Source organism: Scyliorhinus torazame, chromosome 1 (genome assembly GCF_047496885.1).
Source record: "Scyliorhinus torazame isolate Kashiwa2021f chromosome 1, sScyTor2.1, whole genome shotgun sequence".
Lineage (NCBI taxonomy): Eukaryota > Metazoa > Chordata > Chondrichthyes > Carcharhiniformes > Scyliorhinidae > Scyliorhinus > Scyliorhinus torazame.
In genome coordinates, this window is record NC_092707.1 from 246,608,116 (window position 1) to 246,633,270 (window position 25,155).

At 46.6% G+C, this 25,155-nt stretch overlaps 1 protein-coding gene across 3 annotated transcripts in view; it reads right to left on the minus strand.

The window, feature by feature from the left end:
* Positions 1–6,112: 6,112 nt before the first annotated feature.
* The window catches only part of LOC140420229 (retinol dehydrogenase 13-like), a 213,744-nt gene continuing 194,701 nt past the window's right edge, over positions 6,113–25,155 (minus strand). For all 3 annotated transcript variants that reach the window (XM_072504277.1, XM_072504269.1, XM_072504264.1), the window contains one exon: positions 6,113–7,107. In XM_072504277.1, the coding sequence (XP_072360378.1) occupies positions 6,836–7,107 (272 nt within the window). In that variant the 3' untranslated portion in view covers positions 6,113–6,835. The remainder of the gene's footprint in view (positions 7,108–25,155) is intronic.

Consider the following 25,155-nt stretch of genomic DNA (forward strand, 5'->3'; position numbering starts at 1 on the left):
GCTAGGTTTTATTGGTCAGAATATTGAATACAGGAGTTGGGTCGCCTTGTTGAAGTTGTACAAGACATTGGTAAGACCACACATGGAATACTGTGTTCAGTTCTGGTCACCCTATTATAGGAAGGATATTGTTAAACTAGAAAGAGTGCAGAAGAGATTTACGAGGATGTTACCAGGACTTGATGGTCTGAGTTATAAAGAGAGACTGGATAGGCTGGGACTTTTTTCCCTGGAGCGTAGGAGGCTTAGGGGTGATCTTATAGACGTCTATAAAATAATGAGGAGCATAGATAAGGTAGATAGTCAACATCTTTTCCCAAAGGTAAGGAGTCTAGAACTATAGGGTATAGGTTTATGGTGAGAGGAGAGAGTTTCTAAAGAGACCAGAGGGGAAATTTCTTCACACAGGTGGTAAGCATCTGGAACAACCTGCTTGAGGCAGGGTAGAGGCGGGTACAATTTTTTCCTTTAACAAAGACAGTTAGATGGGCAGGGTGGGTATAGAGGGATATAGGCCAAATGCGGGCAAGTGGGACTATCTAAGTGATAGAAACTGGGCAGGATGGACAGGTTGAGCTGAAGGGCCTGTTTCCATGCTGTAAACATCTATGACTATCAGTGATGATTGAATGGTGCAGCAGATTCAATGGGCAAATGGCCTAATTCTGCTCCTATACCTTATGAACTATTGCACTTTGTGTGATGGCCATTTTGAAATATTTGGAATGTTCTTTTACAAATAAAGTATATTCTTGCAAAACAAAAGACCAGAGAAACTGGGATTGTTCACCTTTGTAGCCATCTGGGATGGCCACGTCCCGATTACAAAATGGACACCCGCAAAGAATGCAGGGAAAATTGGACAATGCTAAGAAACAAGCAGGTGCAAGCACTGTCTGTTGATTAGAACCTTAAACGCTCAGACAGGACAGAAACTACCAAATGATCTACATATTAATGAGCCATCTCCGGGGACAAAAGGGAAACATTTAAATACACAATGTTAGGACAGACTCCCCGGCGCCAGAAGAAGCTAAGACAAAGCTGACTGACAGTCACCAGGACACGCCCAGCGATCAGGGAACCACCCCTCTCTTGGAGGAAAATCGATACAACTGATTGAGAAAGACCCAATTAGTTGAGGCCAAGTTCAAGGCCCGCTCAAAAGAGCGCAAAGCCCTTCTCAGTATAAGAGATATAACCCAAGGGAAAATCTTCCTCCTTTGGCTTTGGCTCTCTCCGAAGAGAGAGACCTGCCTAGCAGCTGCATCAGACCAAGTAAGTCCCAAGTCAATGCACACTACGAGATAGATGCTCCTAGTTGCTACCCTGTAAACAGCTCAACCCAGCAGCCTCAGAACCGAGCAACGGCCATTGTTCCTCTAACTGAGTGGGTGCCCGAAGCTAAGTATAGGCTTTAGTAATAGTGGTAGTTTAGTTTGTAGAGTTTATGCATGAGTAGATTTGACCGTGCGTAAATAAATGAGCATTGCTTTTGAACTTACTAACCGGTGTATCGAGTCATTTATCAATATTTGGTTCTGAACCTTGTGGCGGTGTTGAAAGATACCTGGCGACTCTTGAGCAAACGTGATTAAATAGAGCCAAATTAAGAACCAACCAAAAGTTAGCAACACCTTAGGTCAGAGAAGGGTAAGAGGAGATTTGATAGAGGTGTCTCTGAAATGTAAAGAGTTTCAGTTGAATAAAGAAAAACTGTGTCCAATGGCTAAAGGATGGACCAGAGGACACACATTTAATGTGACTGGCAGAAGAACCAGAAGTGACAGCAGCTATTTCTAAATTGCACAGGTGCATGACCACGGAATATATTGGGCAGTGTAATAAACAGGCTATAGTACATTACCAACATTCTTCTAAGATGTGTTTGTGCGTTGGCTTTGGTAAATGAACACGCCTTTGCAAAGCAGGTCCAGATACAGATTCAGTGATTTTTGTTGAGTTTCATCCTGAGCAGCTCCTTAATACAGGTCTCTTGGAGCTCTATGCAATGTTCTCAGGGGTGCAGGCAAAGAGGACCATTAACTCAATGAGGGATGCTCTTTGGTTGGTGTGAAACATTAAAAAAAAATTCTCGAGTCCCCAATTCTTTTTTCCCAAGCTGTAATTTAGCGTGGCCAATTTAGCGTTAACATCATTTTGGGTTATGGAGGTGAGACGCACAGACACGAGGAGAATATGTAAACTCCACACGGACACTGACCCATGGTCAGGATCGAGGTTGGTATTAAACTTGTCGGTCTTCTAGTACAAAGAGCTGTTGAAGATCTCGTGTTGCAGACTTGCAGATTCCAAGGTCCAGGACCACGTGCTGAGGGGCACACTAGAGCCTGGGCAGTTGCCACAAAGGCTCAAATGGGAAAGGCCACGGCCTAAAGGTCTTCCTGCCATAGTACACAGAAATTGGAAACCGTGTAAAATCCTTTGAGCTTTGCATTTGATATGAATATTGTAACTGTAAGGTGTAATTATAACAGTATCGGATATAAATTGGCCTGACTGATGTGTCACCTTACAATTTACTAATTCTAAACAGCTTTAAATCTTTCCTTTCGAATATGAGATTCAGCACAATTTAACAGACTGTCAGTTCAACAACTGCAGAGTGCAAACTCTCTCCTCCGCCTTTACCCCATTTGTATTTCTATCAATTTATTTTAATTTCTTCCATCGATCTGTTTTTCCCTCACATTGTGTCCCCTCCCAACTTGGGCCATTTGTTCCCTGTTCCTAGCTGCCCTTTGAGACTCTGCTCACCTTTGTTCTGACATTCACATTCTAATCTCTTTATGTGCCGCTATCAGCACCCTTTTTAACCTTAATCAGCTCTATTTGCATTCCCTTTAGCTTTCTGTTCATGACATCTTTGCCAATCCCCACCTATCGTTGGCCCACTGCACCCCCCATAATAGTATACATCTGATCTTATTTTCAGTTATCTCCTGCTTTGACAGTCATCCAGACTTGAAATGTTAGCTCAGTTCTCTCTCCACAGATGTCAGACCTGCCGAGATTGTCCAGTATTTTCAGTTTTTGTTTCAGATTCCAGCATTCGCAGGAATTTGCTTTTATTTTAACATTTATCATGACCTCACTCAATGTATGCAATCTTGCTCCATCTGTTGGAGAGAATTATAACTGCAGACCAAAGCCGACCAAGCATTCAAATAATCATCCTATAGATGGCAGCCAAAAAACATTAATAACTCTGAATGTTAAATTATTTTCCGTAGGCTTGTAGCATTGTTAAACTGAGTCATTATGCTTGATTTTCTGCTCCTCTTCCAGCAATCCTTGCTGGAAAGCATGCATGTATCAAAATGGGTACATACACAATGCAACAGCAAATCACCACCCGAATTTACACAAAGAATGGCCACTTGTCTGGGAGTTCAAAAGGATCACACAAGAATTAGGATCATCCGAAGAATGGAGAAGGGGACTTCATCTTTGCAGCCCTCTTTTTATTGCAAAAAGACCTTTTCGTCATAATATATCTGAAAGAACATTACAAAACGGCCATCTTTTCCACACAGGTCCTATTGCACTCTGAGGTGCTTCGATACAATCAAGGGAGCATCACATAAGTATCAGAATAGTCATTACAGAAGTGCAAAGATATTCAAATTGTCTACATAGATTCTGTTGCAATCCGAACGCTTCAATACAATTGTGATAGATGTATATTCAATTTGAGTCATACAGCCCAAGGGGGTTCTACACAATTCCCAGCCCCTCAGTTCACTATGGCTCTAAGGCCTGAGACAGCGACCTTTCCCCAATACGCTTCTGCAGCGGCTGCCCAAAGCTTTTGTGCACCCCTCAGCATGTAGTCCATGTGCCAGTCTGCAAAACGCCGTTGGAACAATTTTTTCCACTGGAAAAAGTTTCAGGCAGACCAAACACTGTCTTTCTCCAAGGTGATAATCCTCCAGCTGCAGTTGATGTTTGTCACAGTGTGCATCCCTAGAGCAGTGTCCTGTGTAACGGAGGATGAACCTCGACAAAAGCACCTCACCTCACTCCAAACCTTCTTTGCACATTCCAGAAGGAAGTGGACAATGGTCTCTTCCCCACCCTATCTGCACATTGAGGACAACGTGCAGATGGGGTGAGACTGAGCATGCAGTAAGGATCTGACAGGGAGGGCCTCCAGGACATGATGGACAGACCGCTGCCTGACAGACCTGTTGTCAAAGGTGTTTCTCTGCATGTCTTTTCATGGGCAACAGGTGGTATGGCACGATCCAACGACTTGGAGTGTTCCACAGCAGCATGGCCCGACCCATCCTTTGCAACACTGGGGACAGGTAGAATCTCAGCACATTGTGGCACTTGGTGTTTGCATACCAAGGGTCTAAGCACAGTTTGATGCAGCCACATACAAAGGTGGGCAACATTGGGCACATTTTTCCCTCCCTTTATCTAGAGGTTTATACATTGAATACCTGCAAACACAGTCCATTTTTTACCTCCAGATAAAGCTGAATATGGTTCGGATGATCACTACAGCACAGGGGCGGCAAATGGGCCAGACCTGTGCCTGGTGTTGGAAACAAGCACAGTTATCGAGAGTATCAATGGTCAGACCAATACAATACAGATCAAAAGAGGAACCAAGCAGGGTTATCCGCTCTCCCTAATTCCATTGAATATCGCATTGGACCCATTGATCTGCTCCTTACAAGAGGCAAACCTGGGTTTATAACTACTCCTTTATGGAAGGACGGTCAATTGCTCGCCCTTGGCTTTCACAGATGACATCACATTCCTCAGCAACTTCTACACAGGCATGACTAAGAGTCTGTCCATCGTCTAGGCTTTCTGGAAATATACAGGTTTGAAAAGGAACATTGGGAAGACCGGGCTTCCACTTCATAAATAAAGCCAAAACTTACCTGTACAACTTCCTGGAAAACTGGCAACTGTGAGGGGCCCCATTTCATACACGCCACCTGGCGAACTGAGAAATATTTGGAGATGAGAATCGACCCCCTGGGAGAAGGAACCTGAGGAGAAGTGGGGGCCCAAATTGGAAATCTGGATAGTCAGTCTGAAGACAACTGCACTATGTCCTATCCAAAAGATAGAAATCCAAAAGACCTAAATGGTACCGAGAACACACTTTCACTTGACACTTATGCCGATTTAAGCTTGACCACATTATCAAGGAGGCAGTTAAAGAAATCCTCCACTTTCTGTAACACATTACAGATGGAATCCTGTACAGCTGTAACAGGAACTTGGGCTTGCCGAAACTAGAAATCCAAATTCCAGCAGCTAACATCCATAAATTGGAATCTGCAAGTACTCAGTGAAATAGAGGACGTCCTAAGAGAGCGAGAGACCCAAGATAAGGAGGATACCAGTAATTTCATAGGTATGAATTGTGTGAACATTATCTCAATAGCAAAACCCAAACTGATCAATAGCTATGTAACTTGGAGGGAGGTGAAATATCTAAAGTGGGCTGACCTTCAAAGCCAGGGAACTGCGATCAAATATTATGGCAACAACTATACTTCAAACACTTGGTTCAAAACATGCCCATCCCTAATTGCTCTTGAACGGAGTGACGTGCTCAACGATTTTGGAGGGCAGCCAAAAGTCAACCACATTACTGTAGATTTGGAGTCGTGGTCAGACCAAGAAAGACAATAGTAATTTCCTTCCCTGGAGGACATTAGTGAATCAGATGGGCTGTTTCCTTCTCACCTGGACTGAGACTAGCCTTTATTAATTTAATTTTAAATTCCACCAGATGCCATGGTGGAATTTGAACCCATGAGCATTAGCTAGCGCAGCAATATAACCACTGCACCACCATCTCCTCAAATTTTAACTTCTATGTAATATCCCATCACAAATTCTATGAACAAATAAGTTTTTGAAAAAAATTGTGGTATTACAGTCAGCATGATGCCAGAAATAGTCAACATTTCAGACTGGTCATATTTGATTCATCAACCAACAGCAAAATGCACCTGCCGTTAACACAACTGTGGCAACACAAATTCAGTGAGACATCTGTTGGTAAAACAAGTAACTACAACAGCTCTCCAATGAAAATAACAGCAGCTCACATCAACCGTGAACATTAATAATAATCTGATAATAATCTTTATTGTCACAAGTAGGCTTACATTAACTCTGCAATGAAGTTACTGTGAAAAGCCCTAGTCGTCACATTCTGGCGCCTGTTCGGGATTACACAGAGGGAGAATTCAGAACGTTCAAATTACCGAACAGCACGTCTTTCGGGACTTGTGGGAGGAAACCGGAGCACCCGGAGGAAACCCATGCAGACATGGGGAGAAACGGCAGATTATACACTTCCACTTGGAAAAAGGATCTCCACGTTTTCCCATACTTTTGATTTGCAGATTCTTGCTCATCAATCTGCTTTCAATATTTTACTAAATGTTACCCAGCAATAACCAGGAATGACTTATCCTTTAATGACTCCCTCTATAAGCAGGCAAACAGCACTGGAGTTGCTGCCTCACCAACTATGTTGCAGGATCAATTCAAATCTTAGGAAACCTGCGATGCAAATCTGCATTCTACCTCAGTGTTGCTATAAAAGGAAATTGTATAATTTTTAATGTGCTAAATAGTATAATATAGTCAATGCACAGATTGGTAGAGTAAGGAGACAAGGCAATCACATGTAGTATCACAAATACTTAAGGCAATGAAAAGCAATAATGTAATAATTCAAAATATACCAGAGAGTGATTTACAGGAAGTAAATGTTACTTTTTGAAGCAGGATTAAACACTCAACATTTTCCTTGGTGCTGTTACTAATGGTGTTAGGAGACTGCACTGACATTGTCCATATTAACAGTGAAAGTACTTTGGAGTTGTGGATCAGAATTGTCACTCTTCAATCCCACTAATTTGGCACTTATTTCCCACAGGCGCCTGGCTGTCTCATCATCCAGGGCCTGTGGGGCAGGATCTTTTTGCTTATTAACATCAAAGTATTTTCCAGATATTCCTTCCAGCTCTTCTGCTACAGCCAGATAGATGGAGGGTTGTGCTCCTAAATGTGGTGATTTTACTAAAAACAAAAAAAAGGGCCCTGAAAGAGAACAAATAAAATTTAAGAAGAACAAATGACACACTGCATTTCAGATAACAATACTGAATGACACTCCAAATTTCCCCATGTGAGGTATTACAAAACAAAGTATTAAACATTTAAGACCAGAACAAAGTAGAGAGAAAAACAGATTTTAAATGGAAAATTACAGGTGGCCTCCTTTTCTTCACTGAGGATAGTTGTACAAATTGGACAATTTTACAGGGGAAGCAGGGACAGAGACTTGGGGGTGTATGTACATTGCTGATTTTTTGAAGGTGGCAGGATAACTTGAGAAGGTAATTAAAAAACATTAGGGATCCTTGGCTTTTGAACTTTATGCCTCTATTAAAGCCATGAAGTTACACTTTTTCTTTATAAAACATTGGTTAGGTTCCAGCTGGAGTAGTATGTCCAATTTGGGGCACCACGCTTCAGAAAGGATACTGAGGCCTTAAGTGAGGGTTTTTCAAAGTGAGGGTCGTGACCCATGGGTGGGTCGATTGCGGCGTTCCCGATCGTGGGTGAAGCGTCCAATGGCCGCCTCCAGCTTTAAAATGAGAACAAAATCAGGCTGTGTGCAGTTCTCCAATCAGAAGAGGCAGCAATGAGCATGTGGTGTGCCCTGCATATACACTTAAACATTTTTTTTAGAGTACCCAATTCATTTCTTTTCCAATTAAGGGGCAATTTAGCGTGGCCAATCCACCTAGCCTGCACATCTTTGGGTTGTGGGGGCGAAACCCACGCAAACACGGGGAGAATGTGTAATCTCCACATGGACAGTGACCCAGAGCAGGAATCGAACCTGGGACCTTGGCGCCGTGAGGCAGCAGGGCTAATCCACTGCACCACCGCGTTGCCCTCCCTGCTGATACACTTGACGTCAAGCGCTCTGTACCTATGAGGTTTTGGCACAAAATCACAACGGCGAGCTTCTTCCATTTTCTAGCTGCTAACAAGAAAGACAAGAGAACTATGAAGATGGATCATTTTGTAACAAGGATGATCAGAGACACAAATAGGCAGTGTACCTACTGCCCAGTATCTCACATTTGAATCTGCTTGAGTAAGCTGTTCAGGAGAGTCCCTGGCAGGGCAGTGCAAATGTTAGCGCTGTACAGAGCTCCAGGGCCTCTGGTTAACAGTCTACAAAGAAAAAATTTAATTCAGGAACAAAGCAGGATAAAAATGATTTCTTGATTTTTTTTTTTGGGTGGTTTTGTCAATTGTGCCGTTGCTAAGCATGTGTTATATGCAGGAAAGTACTGACAAATGAGAGTTTAGAACCCTCAAAACATCAAAGGCATTTGAAGTCTAAACATGGTGAATTTGAGGACAAATCTCTTGACTTTTTTCAAATGATGCTGCAAGAACTCAAATCATCAGCTTAAGTCCTGAGCAGAAATGTAACACAGAACATACAGTGCAGAAGGAGGCCATTCGGCCCATCGAGTCTGCACCGACCCACTTAAGTCCTCACTTCCACCCTATCCCCATAACCCAATAAACATTTTTTGGTCACTAAGGGCAATTTATCAGGGCCAATCCACCTAACCTGCACGTCTTTGGACTGTGGGAGGAAACCGGAGCACCCGGAGGAAACCCACGCAAGCACGGGGAGAACGTGCAGACTCCACACAGACAGTGACCCAGCGGGGAATCGAACCTGGAATCCTGGCGCTGTGAAGCCACAGTGCTATCCACTTGTGCTACCGTGCTGCCCACGGTAACATTGAATGACAAATCACAATTACATGTAGATTACCATGTAACTAAAGAGAAAATGCCCCATACTATAGCAGAAAGATTAATTCTCCCTGCAGCATTAGACATAGCTTATATGGTACTAGATAAGTCAGCCAAAAATCTGAAATACATCCAACTTAGTGATAACACAGTGGCTCGCCGAATTTGTGATATTGTGGAAAATTTAGATGTCCAGCTTATTTCTCACTTAAAGTCAGCACAGGAGTTCTCAATATAACTGGGTTAAAGTACAGATGTTTCAGATTGTGCAACCGTGCTAGTTTACATTAGGTATGTTTGTCACAATGAGTTTGTTGAGGATTTACTGTGCTGCCTGACATTACCAACCAGCATAACTGGTGCAGAGATTTTTGAAGTGTTGAATAGTTGTATGGTTGGAAAGTGCGGGCTTGACTGGGTTCATTCCAGAGGAAGCACACGCGATGGGGCAGCCAAAATGACTGGGAAAAACAGTGGAGTTATAATAAGGACTAAGGAGGCAGTCAGTCAGGATATTGTTTGGAAACATTGCTTTATTCATTGTGAGGCACTGGCATTGAAAGGAATTCCGTCTGATCCGTCTGTTGTTGAAAGGAATTGTGAATTTCATTAATCACACTGCACTCATACCAGACTTTTCGAGGCTCTGTGTTCAGATATGGGGGCCGAGCGCACACATGTATTGTTCCACACAGAGGTATGTTAGCTGTCAAGAGGTTGGGTGCTTGGCAGAGTTTATGAACTGGGTTATGAAATCAGCACTTTTCTCCTAGAGAAATCATCCCCTCTGGCTGATTAGTTTGGTGATGAAAATTGGATGCTAACTATGTCTTAACTTGCAGACATCTTTTCAATTCTAAACAAACTGAACCTCAAATTGAATGGAAGGATGATGATTGCTTTCGGCACTATAAAGAAATAGATGCTTTCCAAAAGTCATTGAAAGTTTGGCAAGTCGGAGTACAAAACCAAAACTATTACATGCTAATAGCATGTTATTATTTATTAAGAGGGAAATTGAATACAAAAGTAGAGAGTTATACAGGGCATTGGTGACATCTGGAGTACTGTGTACAGGAATGGTCTCCCGATTTAAGAAAGGATATAAATGCATTGGCAGCAGTTCAGAGAAGGTTTACTCGACTAATGCCTGGATTAGAGGGGCTGTCTTAGGAGGACAGGCTAGGCTTCTATCAACTGAAGTTTAGAAGACTAAGAGAGGGGGGTGCTTGATAGGGTGGTGTTTCCTCTTGTGAGAGAATTGAGAACTAGGGGTAGCTCAGAGATAAAGGAGAAACTGTTTCCCCCTTAGAGGGGCAGGTGTCTTTGGAACAGACTTCCTCAAAAAATGGTGGAAGCAGAGTTTTTGAATATTTTAAAGGCAGATGTAGATTCCTGATAAGCAAAGGGGATTGGGGTTGTCAGGAATGTGGAGATTGCACTCAGATCAGCGTGTATCTTATTGAATAGCATCGCAGGCTTGAGGGGCCTACGCCTGCTCTCAATTCATATGTTCATATATTCGCTTGGTTTTGTATTCAGGCACAAAACTATGACCCTAACGCTGATTGATTCATATCCGATTTGGGCCCCAACCAAAAGCATGTGTATCTGTAGTGCTATTCCATACAGGCTTCATGCATCTCTTCTGGAGTAAACTATGGTGTGTCCATCCAGTATTATGAAGTGACCGTGACCGTCTCCTTTAAAAAGATTTTTTTAGAGTACCCATTTTGTTTTCCCAATTAAGGGGCAATTTAACGTGGCCAATTCACCAAACCTGCACATCCTTGGGTTGTGGGGGTGAAAGACTGTGACCTTCTCAACACACCTCTGTCAGCCCACACACATCTGCACTAATTCTCGCCAATTCCCTTGTAAGCAATTGTACAAGCCAAGCTGAAACATGCAACACACATTCATGTTCCAACTCTGAACTGCAGCTCATCACTTTCTGGTCTTCGATACTGACAATAATGTTCCCTATCCTTTTCTCAAGTAGCACATTTTCCGACTCTGTCCCGGTTACTCAAAACTGATTTGGACCTTGGCTCGCTGGGCAACATCTGAGCCATGATGAGATCTGCTTTGCATCCTTTGCCCACAGTGCTGTTTGGGTAAATAAGATGGTCGAGCTCCAAGTCTTTCCATCTTGCAGTGAGAAAGTCATTCTCCAGTTGCATAGAATATTTGCCTTCCTGTTGTCACAGGTTGGCCGTTGACACTTTAACTGTGGTCGTCCACTCAGTCAGTGGCCAGAAGAACCCACTGCTGCCGAAGTCTTCACTTTCCACATTAGCCAGATATTTTTGAGAGTTCCTGTTGAACCTGTCCAACTTGCGTAATGCCCTCGGTCAAGACTTGCACCACTGATTGATAGCCTCAATAAGCAATCCCCTAGTTGTTCACCCCATCAGTACACTGAAGTGTGGGTTAGATTTCGAAGAAGCTGACATATTGAGGATAAGCAAACGCATTTATGCAGAATTGTACAATGTGAATCCCGCAGACAGCATTGCCTCCTAGCCCTTCCTATCCTCCATCACGAAGGTCTCCCTGAACAGGAAGGGTCTGAACAAACTCTTAACCGTATGAGCTTGTCCATGTGAAGTTTGCACATTCTCACCGTGTCTGTGTGGGTTTCACCCCTACAACCCAAAGACGTGTAGGTTAGGTGGATTGGCCACACTAAGTTGTCCCTTAATTGGAAAAAAAAATAATTGGGTACTCTAAATTTATTTTTAAAAAAGTTATTTGGGACAAGTAAAACTCCCGGAAGTAACAGTTTACTGGCCAAAGTTGTATTCGGCTCGATGGAACCAGATAGGTCCGGACATGCTGTCTGAGAATATGCTTTTGCTCTGCAGCATTTCACACTCCACGTGGAAGAACATTGGCACTCTCAAGTACAAGCATAAGGTGGAAAGGTAGGAAATTAGAAATTGTCAGAGTCTTCTGCTCAGGTGCCTGTCAGATGTTCATGTTCTTTGGCAACTGAGATGACCCATCCTTTGTCCTATTCACCATGAGGTCAGACAACTTGAAGGTGCTGGGGATGTGCACAGGAAGTGGAAAACATACTTAAGCCACCCTCATCCTGACAGCCACCTCTATGTGTAGCTGTTTCAAGTACAGGCCCTCAATACGCAAACACCAATTGCTGAGGTTCCCCCTTTTTCTAGTGTTGCAAAGGATGGGTCTGGCCACCTAACAGCTATGGAACATTCCAGTCAGTGCACTGTGCCATTCCATCTGTTCCTCATGGAGACGTTTATGCAGAAAAACACCTTTGACCGCAAGTCTATCAGGCAGTGGCCTGCACATATTGTCCTCAATACTCTGTGGGAAAAGGAGATGGTGGATCCTCTTTGATGATTCCCTGAGCAGATTTTCAAAGTCATTTGGTAGAATGCATCATCCCAAAGGGGAGCATGGTGGTTAGCCTCACGGCACCGAGGACCCGGGTTTAATCCCCACTGTACCTGTTGAGTTTGCATTCTCCCCATGTCTGCATGGATCTCACCCCCATAACCCAAAAAGATGTGCAGGGTAGGTGGATTGGCCACGCTAAATTACCCCTTAATTGGAAACATTTATTTTTTAAAAAAACACATGCCCATAACTTCAAACAGGCATAAAGTTGTGGCTTGGCTGGTGTGGAGAAAAAGATCTACTAGGGAGGGACTTTCTGCAAGTCCAGACTATTATGGTTCCGGACCAAACCCCAAAGGTTGCTCAGATACCTGACAGAAACCGCAATATTAAAACATTTTTTTTTTTAAGAGTACCCAATTCTTTCTTTGTCCAATTAAGGGGCAACTTAGCATGGCAGTTCACCTACTCTGCACATCTTTGGGTAGTGGGGGTGAGACCCACGCAGACACGGGGAGAATGCGCAAACTCCATACGGACAGCGACCCGGGGCCATGACTGAACCCGGGTCCTTGGTACCGTGAATATTAAGAGGTTCTTATAAAGTTCTTAAAGAGACCGAGCATAGAGAAAACAAATCTGGCCTTGCACACTGTGGTGATATGTCTGTGAATAAGATTGTATGCAGATAGCAATGAGACCTCCAATCAGCTATCCAAGGCGTCAGACCTTGGTTACGTTATGTTGCAGACTCAACAGTTGGTAGTAAGACATACACAAGGACAGCCACACATCGGGTAGTTCCAGAGCAACCTAGTCTGTATAGCATTCTGCATTTTATCCTTCCACGTGTTAAATAATAAATCATCATTCTCAGTAATTCATTAACAGTTCTGTGAATATCATTGCTGAGAGTGTTGGCACAGCGCCGCTCCTATGGCCCCTGATAAATAATCAGGGAGTCCGGTAGTAGTGGCGACGTTGAAAATCTGGAGGCAGGACAGGATTTGGCGCAGTGGTTAGCACTGGGACTGCGGTGCTGAGGACCCGGGTTCGAATCCTGGCCCTGGGTCACTGTCCGTGTGGAGTTTGCACATTCTCCCCATGTCTGCATGGGTTTCACCCCCACAACCCAAAGATGTGCAGATTAGGTGGATTGGCCATGCGAAATTGCCCCTTAATTGGAACAAAAAACTAATTGGGTACTCTAAATTAAAAAAAAAAAAAATCTGGAGGCAGTTGCGCCAGCACTTTAGGCTGGGGTCCAGGGAAATGTCGATTAGGGGGAAATCACAGATTTGAGCCAGGGAAGTGGGATGGGAGTTTTCGGAGATGGGAAGAGAAGGGAGTTAGGGCAATAAAAGATTTGTTTCTGGGGGGCCAGTTTGCAGGACTGAAGGGGCTGGAGGCGAAATATAGGTTGGGGCAGGGGGAAATGTTCAGGTATATGCAGGTCTGGGATTTTGCTAAGAAGGAGATACAGAGCTTTCCGGCTCCGCTGGAGGGGATTAAGACAAAGTGGGAGGAGGAATTGGGAGAGGGTATGGAGGAGGGGTTGTGGTGTGAGGTCCTCTGGAGTGTGAATGCCTCAACTTAATGACATTGGGGCTGATACAACTGAAGGTGGTGTAGAGGGCGCACCTCACAAAGGTGAGGATGAGCTGACTCTTTGAGGGGGAGGATGTTTGTGAGTGGTACCCGGCCGGCCGGCGGGCGGGCGGGCGGCGGGGGGGGGGGGGGGGGGGGGGGGGAGGAGAGAGAGAGAGAGAGAGAGAGAGCAAACCATGTTCATACGTTTTGGTCCTGTCCAAAGCTGAAGTAATTTCGAAGGTGGGATATGTGAGACTTTAGCCGGGTCCTGTGGAGGCCATATTCGGGGTATCAGAACGGCCAGGGTTGGAAGCCGGTGGGGAGGCAGATATTTCAGCCTCGCTGATCGCCCGAAGGTGGATCCTGTTGGGGTCCTGTGACCACAATATAATAGAATTTACCCTGCAGTTTGAGAGGGAGAAGCTGCAATCAGATGTAATGGTATTACAACTAAATAAGGGTAACTACGAAGACATGAGGGCCAGAGTTGATTCGAAAAGGAGCCTAGCAGGGAAGACAGTGGAACAGCAATGGCAGGGGTTTTGGGGGGTTATTAGGGAGGCACAACAGAAATTCATCCCAAGGAGGAAACATACTACAGGCTAAGGGGAGGACAAGGCATCCATGGCTGACGAGGGATGTCAAGGACAGCATAAAAGCTAAAGAAAAAGCATACAAAGTGTCAAGGATTAGTGGGAAACCAGAGGATTGGGAAGCCTTTAAAAGCTAGTAGAGGACAACTAAAAAAGCAATAAGGGGGGAGAAGATGAAGTACGAGTGCAAGCTAGCTAGTAATATAAAGACAGATAGGAAGAGTTTTTTCAATATATAAAAGATAAGAGAGAGGCAAAAATAGACATTGGATCACTGGAAAATGTGGCTGGAGAAGTAATAATAGGAAACAAAGAAATGGCAAACGAACTGAATAGTTACTTTGCATCAGTCTTCATGGTGGAAGACACCTGTGGGATGCCAGAGCTCCAAGAGAACCAGGGGGCAAAGGTGAGTGCAGTGACCATTACTAAGGTGAAGGTTCTCGGGAAACTGAAAGGTCTGAAGGTGGATAAGTCACCTGGACCAGATGGACTACACCCCAGGGTCCTAAAAGTGATAGCTGAGGAAATTGTGGAGGCATTGGTGATGATCTTTCAAGAATCACTGGAGGCAGGAAGGGTCCCAGAGGACTGGAAAGTGGCTAATGTAACACCACTGTTTAAGAAGGGAGGGAGGCAGAAGACGGAAAATTATAGGTCGGTTAGCCTGACTTCAGTCACTGGTAAGATTTTAGAGTTTGTTATTAAAGATGAGATCTCAAAGTACTTGGAAGTGCATGGTAAAATAGGACTGAGTCAGCATGGCTTAGTCAAAGGGAGGCCATGTCTGACAAGTCTGTTAGAGTTCTTTGAGGAGGTAACAAGGAAGTTAGACAAAGGAGAACCAGTGGATGTGATTTATTTAGATTTCCAGAAGGCCTTTGACATAGGAGACTGTTAAATAAGTTAAAAGCCCATGCTGTTAAGGGCAAAATCCTGGCATGGGTAGATGATTGGCTGACTGGCAGAAGACAGAGAGTGGGGATAAAGGGGTCTTTTTCAGGATGGCAGCTGGTGACTAGTGATGTGCCTCAGGGGTCTGTGCTGGGACCACAACTTTTCACAATATACATTCATGATCTGGAAGAAGGAACTGAAGGCACTGTTGCTAAGTTTGCAGATGATACAAAGATCTGTAGAGGGACAGGTAGTATTGAGGAAGCAAGGGGACTGCAGAAGGATTTGGACAAGCTAGGAGGGTGGGGAATGAAGTGGCAAATGAAATACAATGTGGAAAAGTGTAAGGTTATGTACTTTGGAAGGAGGAATTTAGGCATAGAGTATTTTCTAAATGGGGAAATGCTTAGGAAATCAGAAGCACAAAAGGAATTGGGAGTCCTTGTTCACGATTCTCTTAAGGTTAATGTGCTGGTTCAGTCAGCAGTTCAGAAGGCAAATGCAATGTTAGCATTCATGTCAAGAGGGCTAGATTACAAGGCCAGTGATGTAATTCTGAGGCTGTATAAGGCTCTGGTCAGACCCCATTTGAGTATTGTGAGCAGTTTTGGGCCCTGTATCTAAGGAAGGGTGTGCTGGCCTTGGAAAGGGTCCAAAGGAGGTTCACAAGAATGATCCCTGGAATGAAGAACTTGTCGTATGAGGAACGTTTGAGGACTCTGGGTGTGTACTCGTTGGAGTTTAGAAGGATGAGGGGGGGGATCTTATTGAAACTTACAGGATACTGCGAGGCTTGGATAGAGTGGACGTGGAGAGAATGTTTACACTTGTAGGAAAAACTAGAACCAGAGGACACCATCTCAGACTAAAAGGACGATCCTTTAAAACAAAGATGAGGAGGAATTTCTTCAGCCAGAGGATGGTGAATCTGTGGAACTCTTTGCCGCAGAAGGCTGAGGAGGCCAAATCACTGAGTGTCTTTAAGACAGAGATGGATAGGTTCTTCATTAATAAGGGGATCAGGGGTTATGGGGAGAAGGCAGGAGAATGGGGATGAGAAAATATCAGCCATGATTGAATGGCGGAGCAGACTCGATGGGCCGAGTGGCCTAATTCTGCTCCTATGTCTTATGGTCTTATAAGCTTTTAAAAAAAAATTTAGAGCACCCAATTCATTTTATCCAATTAAGGGGCAATTTAGCATGTTCAATCCACCTACCCTGCACATCTTTGGGTTGTGGAGGGCAGAACGGTGGCGCAGTGATTAGCATAGGGCCTGCGGCAACCCGGGTTCAAATCCCGACCCTGGGTCACTGTCCGTGTGGAGTTTGCACATTCTTCCCGTGTCTGCGTGGGTTTCACCCTCACAACCCAAAGATGTGCAGGCTAGGTGGATTGGCAACGCTAAATTGCCCCTTAATTGTAAAAAAAACAATTGGGTACTCTAAATTTAAAAAAAAATCAAAAAATCTTTGGGTTGTGGGGGCGAAACCCACGCAAACACGGGGAGAATGTGGAAACTCCACATGGACAGTGACCCAGAGCCGGGATCGAACCTGGGACCTCGGCGCCGTGAGACTGCAGTGCTACCACTGCACCACCATGCTGCCCTCTGGTCTTATAAGCTTAGCTGTAGTAAAGAAAGTATAAGAGGAGTGTGGCCATCTAAAATGGCTGCCCGTTAAGGATAATAGGAATTCTGGTCAGGTTGGGACACAGACGATACACAGCCCCTGTGTATTGTGCAGAGGAAACCAGACCTACACAGATACTTGCACCTGCTAAAGGTCAATCACCGATCTCCCAGGACAATGGGACTCAGATTGAAACATAGCAGTAGTAACAGACCCGCGGGCACCTATTCACCTTATTTGGGAGTGCATACGTGCCTTGGACAATAACAACTAGGACCCGTCCAGCTAACCCGCCCCTAATTAGCCAGAATCGATTAGGGTAATCAAAATCCTATCGATCCATTGGATCCTGTGTTGGGACCGCCCAAAAGAGCGCGAAAGATCGGAGGATAAGAGGAACTGCGCGACCAACATTCTGTCCCTTTTGGGACCGGCCTCTGCCCCACCAACTACAGCACATCGACCAGCCAAGTTCAAGGACCTGCGATCGCTACCTGAAGGACAAGCCGCAGCCGAGACGTATCTGACAACTTCCAGCCACCACGCATGGGGTTCAGATAAAGGCCTTATCCAACCTGCACAGAGCCGGTCACTTGAAAGTTAAATAAAGGTCATTTAAGCTGTTAGGTATAGTTTAATGTATAGCCGTGTGTAGATTATTATGCATTGAACCAAACCTATGTTTAATAATAAACAATAATTGAACTAATAAACTGGTTGTGTGGTCATTTGTCCAATACATGGAACGTACTCACGTCTTGTGGTTATTATTAATAAAGATAAAAGAGCAACAGGAGACTCCCTGAGCATATAAATTGTAGAGGGATCATGGGTCACATTGGCTGATGCAACAGTGGCTGAGGTATGACAGAGAGGTAGTTATGTGGGGACAATGCTTCCATCCAGGGGCTGATGATAATATTATTATGCTTTGACAATACAGCTCAGACATTAGCATGTGTGTAGTCGTACTTATACTGAAAATATAAATCGGCACTAATAAGGGTTATTACTCCAATAACTTCAGAACCTGGGAATAATTGGATCGGATTGGATTTTATTGTCACGTGTACCGAGGTACAGTGAAAAGTATTTTTCTGTGAACAGCTCAACAGGTCATTAAGTACATGAGAAGAAAAGGGAATAAAAGAAAATACATAATAGGGCAACACAACATATACAATGTAACTACATAAGCACAGGCATCGGGTGAAGCATACAGGGGTGTAGTGTTAATGAGGTCAGTCCAAAGAGGGTCGTTTAGGAGTCTGGTAACAGCGGGGATGAAGCTGTTTTTGAGTCAGTTCATGCATGTTCTCAGACTTCTGTATCTCTTGCCCGATGGAAGAAGTTGGAAGAGTGAGTAAGCTGGGTGGGAGGGGCCTTTGATTATGCTGCCCGCTTTCCCCAGGCAGCGGGAGGTGTAGATGGAGTCAATGGATGGGAGGCAGATTCATGTGATGGACTGAGCTGTATTCATGATTCTCTGAAGTTTCTTGCGGTCCTGGGCCAAGCAGTTGCCATACCAGGCTGCGATGCAGCCAGATAGGATGCTTTCTATGGTACATCTGTAAAAGTTGGCAAGAGTTAAGGTGGACAAGGCGAATTGCCTTAGTTTCCTGAGGAAGTATAGGCGCTGTGTGCTTTCTTGGTGGTAGCTTCAACGTGGGTGGACCAGGACAGATTTTTGGTGGTGTGTACCCTAGGAATTTGAAACTGCTAACCATCTCCACATCAGCCCCATTGATGCTGACAGGGGTGTGTACAGTACTTTGCTTCCTGAAGTCAATGACCAGCTCTTTAGTTTTGATGGCATTGAGGGAGAGATTGTTGTCGCTGCACCATTCCACTAGGTTCTCTATCTCCCTCCTGTATTCTGACTCGTCGTTATTCGAGATACGGCCCACTATGGTCGTATCGTCAGCAAACTTGTAGATGGAGTTGGAACCAAATTTTGCCACACAGTCGTGTGTGTACAGGGAGTAGAGTAGGGGGCTAAGTACGCAGCCTTGCGGGGCCCCAGTATGGAGGACTATTGTGGAGGAGGTGTTGTTGTTTATTCTTACTAATTGTGGTCTGTGGATCAGAAAGTCGAGGATCCAGTTGCAGAGTGAGGAGCCAAGTCCGAGGTTCTGAAGCTTTGATATGAGTTTGGCTGGGATTATGGTGTTGAAGGCGGAGCTGTAGTCAATAAATAGGAGTCTGATGTAGGAGTCCTTGTTATCGAGATGCTCTAGGGATCAGTGTAGGACCAGGGAAATGGCGGCTGCTGTGGACAGGTTGCAGCGGTATGCGAATTGTAGTGGATCAAGGTGTTCTGGGAGTATAGAGGTGATGCGCTTCATGACCAACCTCTTGAAGCACTTCATTGCAACCAAAGTCAGGGCCACCGGACGGTAGTCATTGAGGCACGTTGCTTGGTTCTTCTTTGGCACTGGTATGATGGTGGTCTTCTTGAAGCAGGTGGGGACCTCGGAGTGGAATAGGGACAGGTTAAAGATGTCCGCGAACACACCTGCCAGCTGGTCTGCGCAGGCTCTGAGTGGATGACCAGGGATCCCGTCTGGGCCCGTCGCCTTCCGAGGGTTCACTTTCAGGAAGGCCGATCTGACCCGGAAGCTGTGATGGTGGGTATGGGCTACTGGGGCACTCGACAGCGGATTGTTAGTTTCCTGCTTGAACCGAGCGTAGGATGCATTGAGTCCATCGGGGAAGGGTGCGCTGCTGCCGGAGATACTGCTCGGCTTCGCTTTGTAGCCCGTTATGTTGTTTAGGTCTTGCCATAACTGCCGAGAGTCTGTCTGTGATGCTAGCTTGGTTTGATATTCTCTCTTGGCATCTCGGATGGCTTTGCGGAGGTCGTACCTGGATTTCTTGTATAGGTCAGGGTCGTCTGACTTGAACGCCTCAGACCTGTCCTTCAGTAGGGAGTCAATCTCGTGATTGAGCCATGGTTTCCGGTTGGAGAACGTACGTACTGCTTTCTTTGGCACGCAGTCATCCACACATTTGCTGATGAAGTCTGTGACGGTGGTGGTATACTTATTTAAGTTGGTCGCTGAGTTCTTAAATATGGACCAGTCCACTGTCTCTAAGCAGTCACGTGGGAGCTCTTCTGTTTCCTCGGACCAGCACTGCATGACCTTAGCTGGATTCTTCTGCTTGAGTTTCTGCTTGTATGCCGGGACAAGGAGCACAGGCTTATGGTCTGATTTCCCAAAGTGTGGTCGGGGGATGGAACAGTAGGCGCCCTTGATTCTTGATTTTTGAGTAGCAGTGTGTGGTAGTCTGTGTTAGGAGGATTATGGTACCTAGTAATGCCGGAATACCATTGGTGGAGAATGTACTTGTTCCATTGGATAAGCTTGCATGTTAGCTCCGCCTTGCAAGGCGGGGTATAAGAGCCCGTGCTGCCCCAGCAGCTTCCTTCTGTACCTGCTGGGGGAAACATCTAGCGTATTAAAGCCTTCAATTGTCTCCAATCTCGTTTCTGAGGTTATTGATTGTGCATCAATTTAATACGCTAGATTTAAAAGAATGGAGCTCCGAATCAAGACGGAGTGTCTGCAACTCAGCCCCCACGCGGCAAACACAGCGGCAACCTTCAAGCACTGGCTGGCGTGTTTTAACGGATATCTCGGAACGGCCGAAAACACACCCACGGGAGAACAGAAACTGCAAGTCCTGCACTCGAGGGTGAGCCCAGAAATTTACACCCTCATAGAGGACGCGGACGACTTCGATGCAGCAATGGAGCTGCTGAAAGGACATTATATTTGCCCAGTAAACTAGGTCTACGCTCGACATCTGCGAGCGACGAGGTGACAAATCCCTGGGGAATCGCTGGAAGATTTCTACCGTGCGCTCCTGGTGTTGGGTAGAAACTGCAGCTGCCTGCAAGTTCGGCGAGCGACCACACAGAACTTTTGATCCGGGATGCTTTCGTTGCAGGTATGCTGTCTTCTCAAATCCGCCAGCGATTGCTGGAGAAAGACACCCTGGGCCTTAAGGAGGCACGGGACCTTGCCGGCTCCCTGGATGTGGCCTCCCGAAACGCCCGCGCTTACGTACCCGACCGCGCGGCAGCCCCCTGGGCAGCGTGGAACCCCCCCGCGGCCGACCCCGAGACATCTCCCATCCCCCCACAAGCTTGTGCTGCAAGATGGCATGGCAACCCCGGGGGGCCCCGCTGCTATTTTTGCGGGCAGGCCAAGCACCCCCGACAGCGCTGTCTGGCCCGCCTGACGGTGACCCTGGACCAGTCTCGGCCCCGAACACTATCGACTGCTACGACGATGGTGCTAATCAACGGGCATGAAACTTCCTGCCTAATCGACTATGGGAGCACGGAGAGCTTCATACACCCCAACACGGTAAGACGCTGTTCTCTCCCCATCCACCCCGTTAATCAAAAAATCTCCCTGGCCTCCGGATCTCACTCAGTAGAGATCAAGGGGTTTTGTAAAGCTAACCTCACAGTCCAAGGAAGCGAGTTCAAAAACTACCGACTCTACGTCCTTCCCCACCTCTGCACGGCCACACTCCTCGGATTGGATTTTCAGTGTAACCTCCAAAGTCAAACTTTCAAATTCGGCGGCCCTATACCCCCTCACTGTCTGCAGCCTCGCGACTTCAAGGTCGATCCGCTCTCCCGGTTTGCGAACCTCACCCTGGATTGCAAACCCATCGCCACCAGGAGCAGACGGTAGAGTGCCCAGGCCCGGATTTATATTAGGTCAGAGGTCCAACGGTTACTGAAGGAAGGTGTCATTGAGGCTAGCAACAGCCCCTGGAGACCTCAAGTAGTGGTGGTAAAGACCGAGGAGAAGCATAGGATGGTCATCGACTACAGTCAGACCATCAACAGGTTTACGCAGCTCGACGAGTACCCTCTCCCCCGCATATCCGACCTGGTCAACAGGATCGCGCATTACAAGGTCTTCTCCACGGTGGATCTTAAATCCGCCTACCACCAGCGCCCCATCCGCACTAGCGACTTCAAATACACTGCCTTCGAAGCAGATGGGTGGCTCTACCACTTCTTAAGGGTTCCCTTCGGTGTCACTAACGGGGTCTCGGTCTTCCAGCGAGAGATGGACCGAATGGTTGACCGGTACGGTTTGCGGGCCACATTCCTGTACCTCGATAACGTCACCATCTGCGGCCACGACCAGCAGGACCATGACACCAACCTCCGAAAATTCCTCCAAACCGCAACAATCCTTAACCTAACATATAACAAGGATAAATGCGTGTTTAGCACCGATCGCCGAGCCATCCTCGGGCTACGTAGTGCGTAATGGAGTGATAGGCCCCTACCCTGAACGCATGCGCCCCCTTATGGAGTTCCCCCTCCCGCACTGCTCCAAGGCCCTGAAGCGCTGCTTAGGGTTTTTTCGTACTATGCCCAGTGGATCCCCAACTATGCGGACAAGGCCCGTCCACTGATCCAATCCCCAGTTTTTCCCCTGTTGATAGAGGCCCGCCAGGCCTTCAGCTGCATCAAAGCAGACATTGCAAAGGCCACGATGCACGCCATCGACGAGTCCCTCCCCTTCCAGGTCGAGATCGATGCATCCGACGTAGCTCTGGCGGCCACCCTCAACTAAGGGGGCAGACCCGTGGCCTTCTTCACCGAAACCACGCCTCCGAAATCCACCAGTCGAAAAGGAGGCCCTTGCCACAATAGAAGCTGTGCGACATTGGAGGCATTACCTGGCCGGCAGGAGATTCCCTCTCCTCACTGACCAACGGTCGGTTGCTTTCATGTTCGATAATGCACAACGGGGCAAGATAAAAAACGACAAGATCTTACGGTGGAGAATCGAACTCTCCACCTACAACTATGAGATCTTGTATCGTCCCAGGAAGCTAAACGAGCCTCCTGATGCCCTATCCCGCGGCACATGTGCCAACGCACAAGTGTACCACCTCAGAGCCCTCCACGAGGACCTCTGCCACCCGGGGGTCACTCGATTTTTCCACTTCATCAAGACCCGCAACCTGTCCTACTCCATCGTGGAGGTCAGGACAGTCACCAGGAATTGCCAAATCTGCGCGGAGTGCAAGCCGCACTTCTACATGCCAGAGAAAGCGCACCTGATAAAGGCTTCCCGTCCCTTTGAACGCCTCAGTATGGATTTCGAAGGCCCCTCCCCTCCACCAACCGCAACACGTACTCCTGAACGTGATTGACGAATACTCCCGGTTCCCTTTCGCCATCCCCTGCCCCGACATGACCGCAACCACCATCATAAAAGCCCTCCATGGTATCTTTACGCTGTTCGGTTTCCCCGCCTACATACACAGTGATAGGGGTCCTCCTTTCTGAGCGACGAACTGCGTCAATTCCTGCTCAGCAAGGGCATTGCCTCGAGCAGGACGACCAGTTACAACCCCCGGGGAAATGGACAGGTAGAGAGGGAGAACGGAACGGTCTGGAAGAACGTCCTACTGGTCCAGGAATCTCCCAGTCTCCCGCTGGCAGGAAGTCCTCCCGGATGCCCTCCACTCCATCCGGTCACTGCTGTGTACCACGACCAACCAAACACCTCACGAACGTCTCCTTGTCTTCCCCAGGAAGTCCTCCTCTGGGACCTCGCTCCCAACCTGTCTGGCAGCTCCCGGACCCGTCCTGCTTCGAAAACACGTACGGGCACACAAATCGGACCCATTGGTCGAGAGGGTCCATCACCTCCACGCTAACCCTCAGTACGCCCACGTGGCGTACCCCGACGGCTGACAGGATACGATCTCCCTGATACAGTCTCCCTACGGGACCTAGCGCCCGCTGGATCTCCCTTCCCCCCCCCCCCCCCCCCCCCCCCCCCGCCACCAGCCCCACCCTCCCTCCCACCGGCGCACCCCACAGCTGCCCCCTTCCCAGGTGGATCGGTTCTTCCACCAGCCCCGTCTAGGCCCTGCCCACCGGCGCACCCCACAGCTGCCCCCTTCCCAGGCCAGTCGGCCATTCCACCAGCCACGTCTAGGGGTGATGAAACCGCCGCAGAAGCCAAAACCACTCTTCCGGAGTCACAGACGCCCGAACCTCCACCGACATCACCACCAAAGCTACGACGATCGCAGAGGACGACCAGGGCCCCCGATCGACTAATTGCTTCCTCTTGAAATGTACATTACTGTTGTAAATAGTTAAAAGTTGTAATGAGGCAAAACGCGGTACGGAGGCATTACGGTACCTTCATAACTATAAACTTCTACCACGTTGTAATACGAAGCCACCAGCCCCACCGGACTCTTTTTTAACAGGGGGTGAATGTGGTAGTCTGTGTTAGGAGAATTATGGTACATAGTAATGCCGGAATACCATTGGTGGAGAATGTACTTGTTCCATTGGATAAGCTTGCATGTTAGCTCCGCCTTGCAAGGCGGGGTATAAGAGCCCGTGCTGCTCCAGCCGCTTCCTTCTGTACCTGCGCTGCTGGGGGAAACATCTAGCGTATTAAAGCCTTCAATTGTCTCCAATCTTGTTTCTGAGGTTATTGATTGTGCATCACAGTGGTCAAGAGTGTTGTCGCCCCTGGTGGGACAGGACATGTGCTGATGGAATTTTAGAGGTACACTCTTGAGGTTGGTCTTGTTGAAGTCCCCGGCCACGATGAACAAGGCCTCCGGGTGTTCTGTTTCGTAGTTGTTTATAACTGTTTAAGGAGCTAAAGGGTTAATTTACTCTGATACCTTCAAGTTTCCAATACTACTATTTTTTTATTTTACTTTTTTTTCCCAATTAAGGGGCAATTTATCATGGCCAATCCACCTACCCTGCACATCTTTGGGTTGTGTGAGGTGAGATCCACAGACACAGGGAGAATGTGCAAACTCCGCATGGGCAGTGACCCGGGGCTGGTACTGAACTCAGGTCTTCAGTGTCGTGAGGCAGCAGTGCTAACCACTGCACCATCCCTCCAACACTACTATTTTTAACTTAGGGCAGGGGCTCTAAAGGTGCAACAGGGATTGGCCTGTCTAAGGCCTTTCAGTCTTGTAGACCAGGGCTAGAATTTGGATAGACCCCTCTGACTTTGTTTGACCTGGAATTAATCTTGCAAATATTAACTGTAATTATAAATGCAATGAGTAACATACTCATACACTGGAAGAAACTGATTTGGTTTGCACTTTATGTAATATCAACTTTGAGCAGTTATCCAATATACTTTTGCGTTGCTGGGATAAAAGACTTCTTGTCAAAG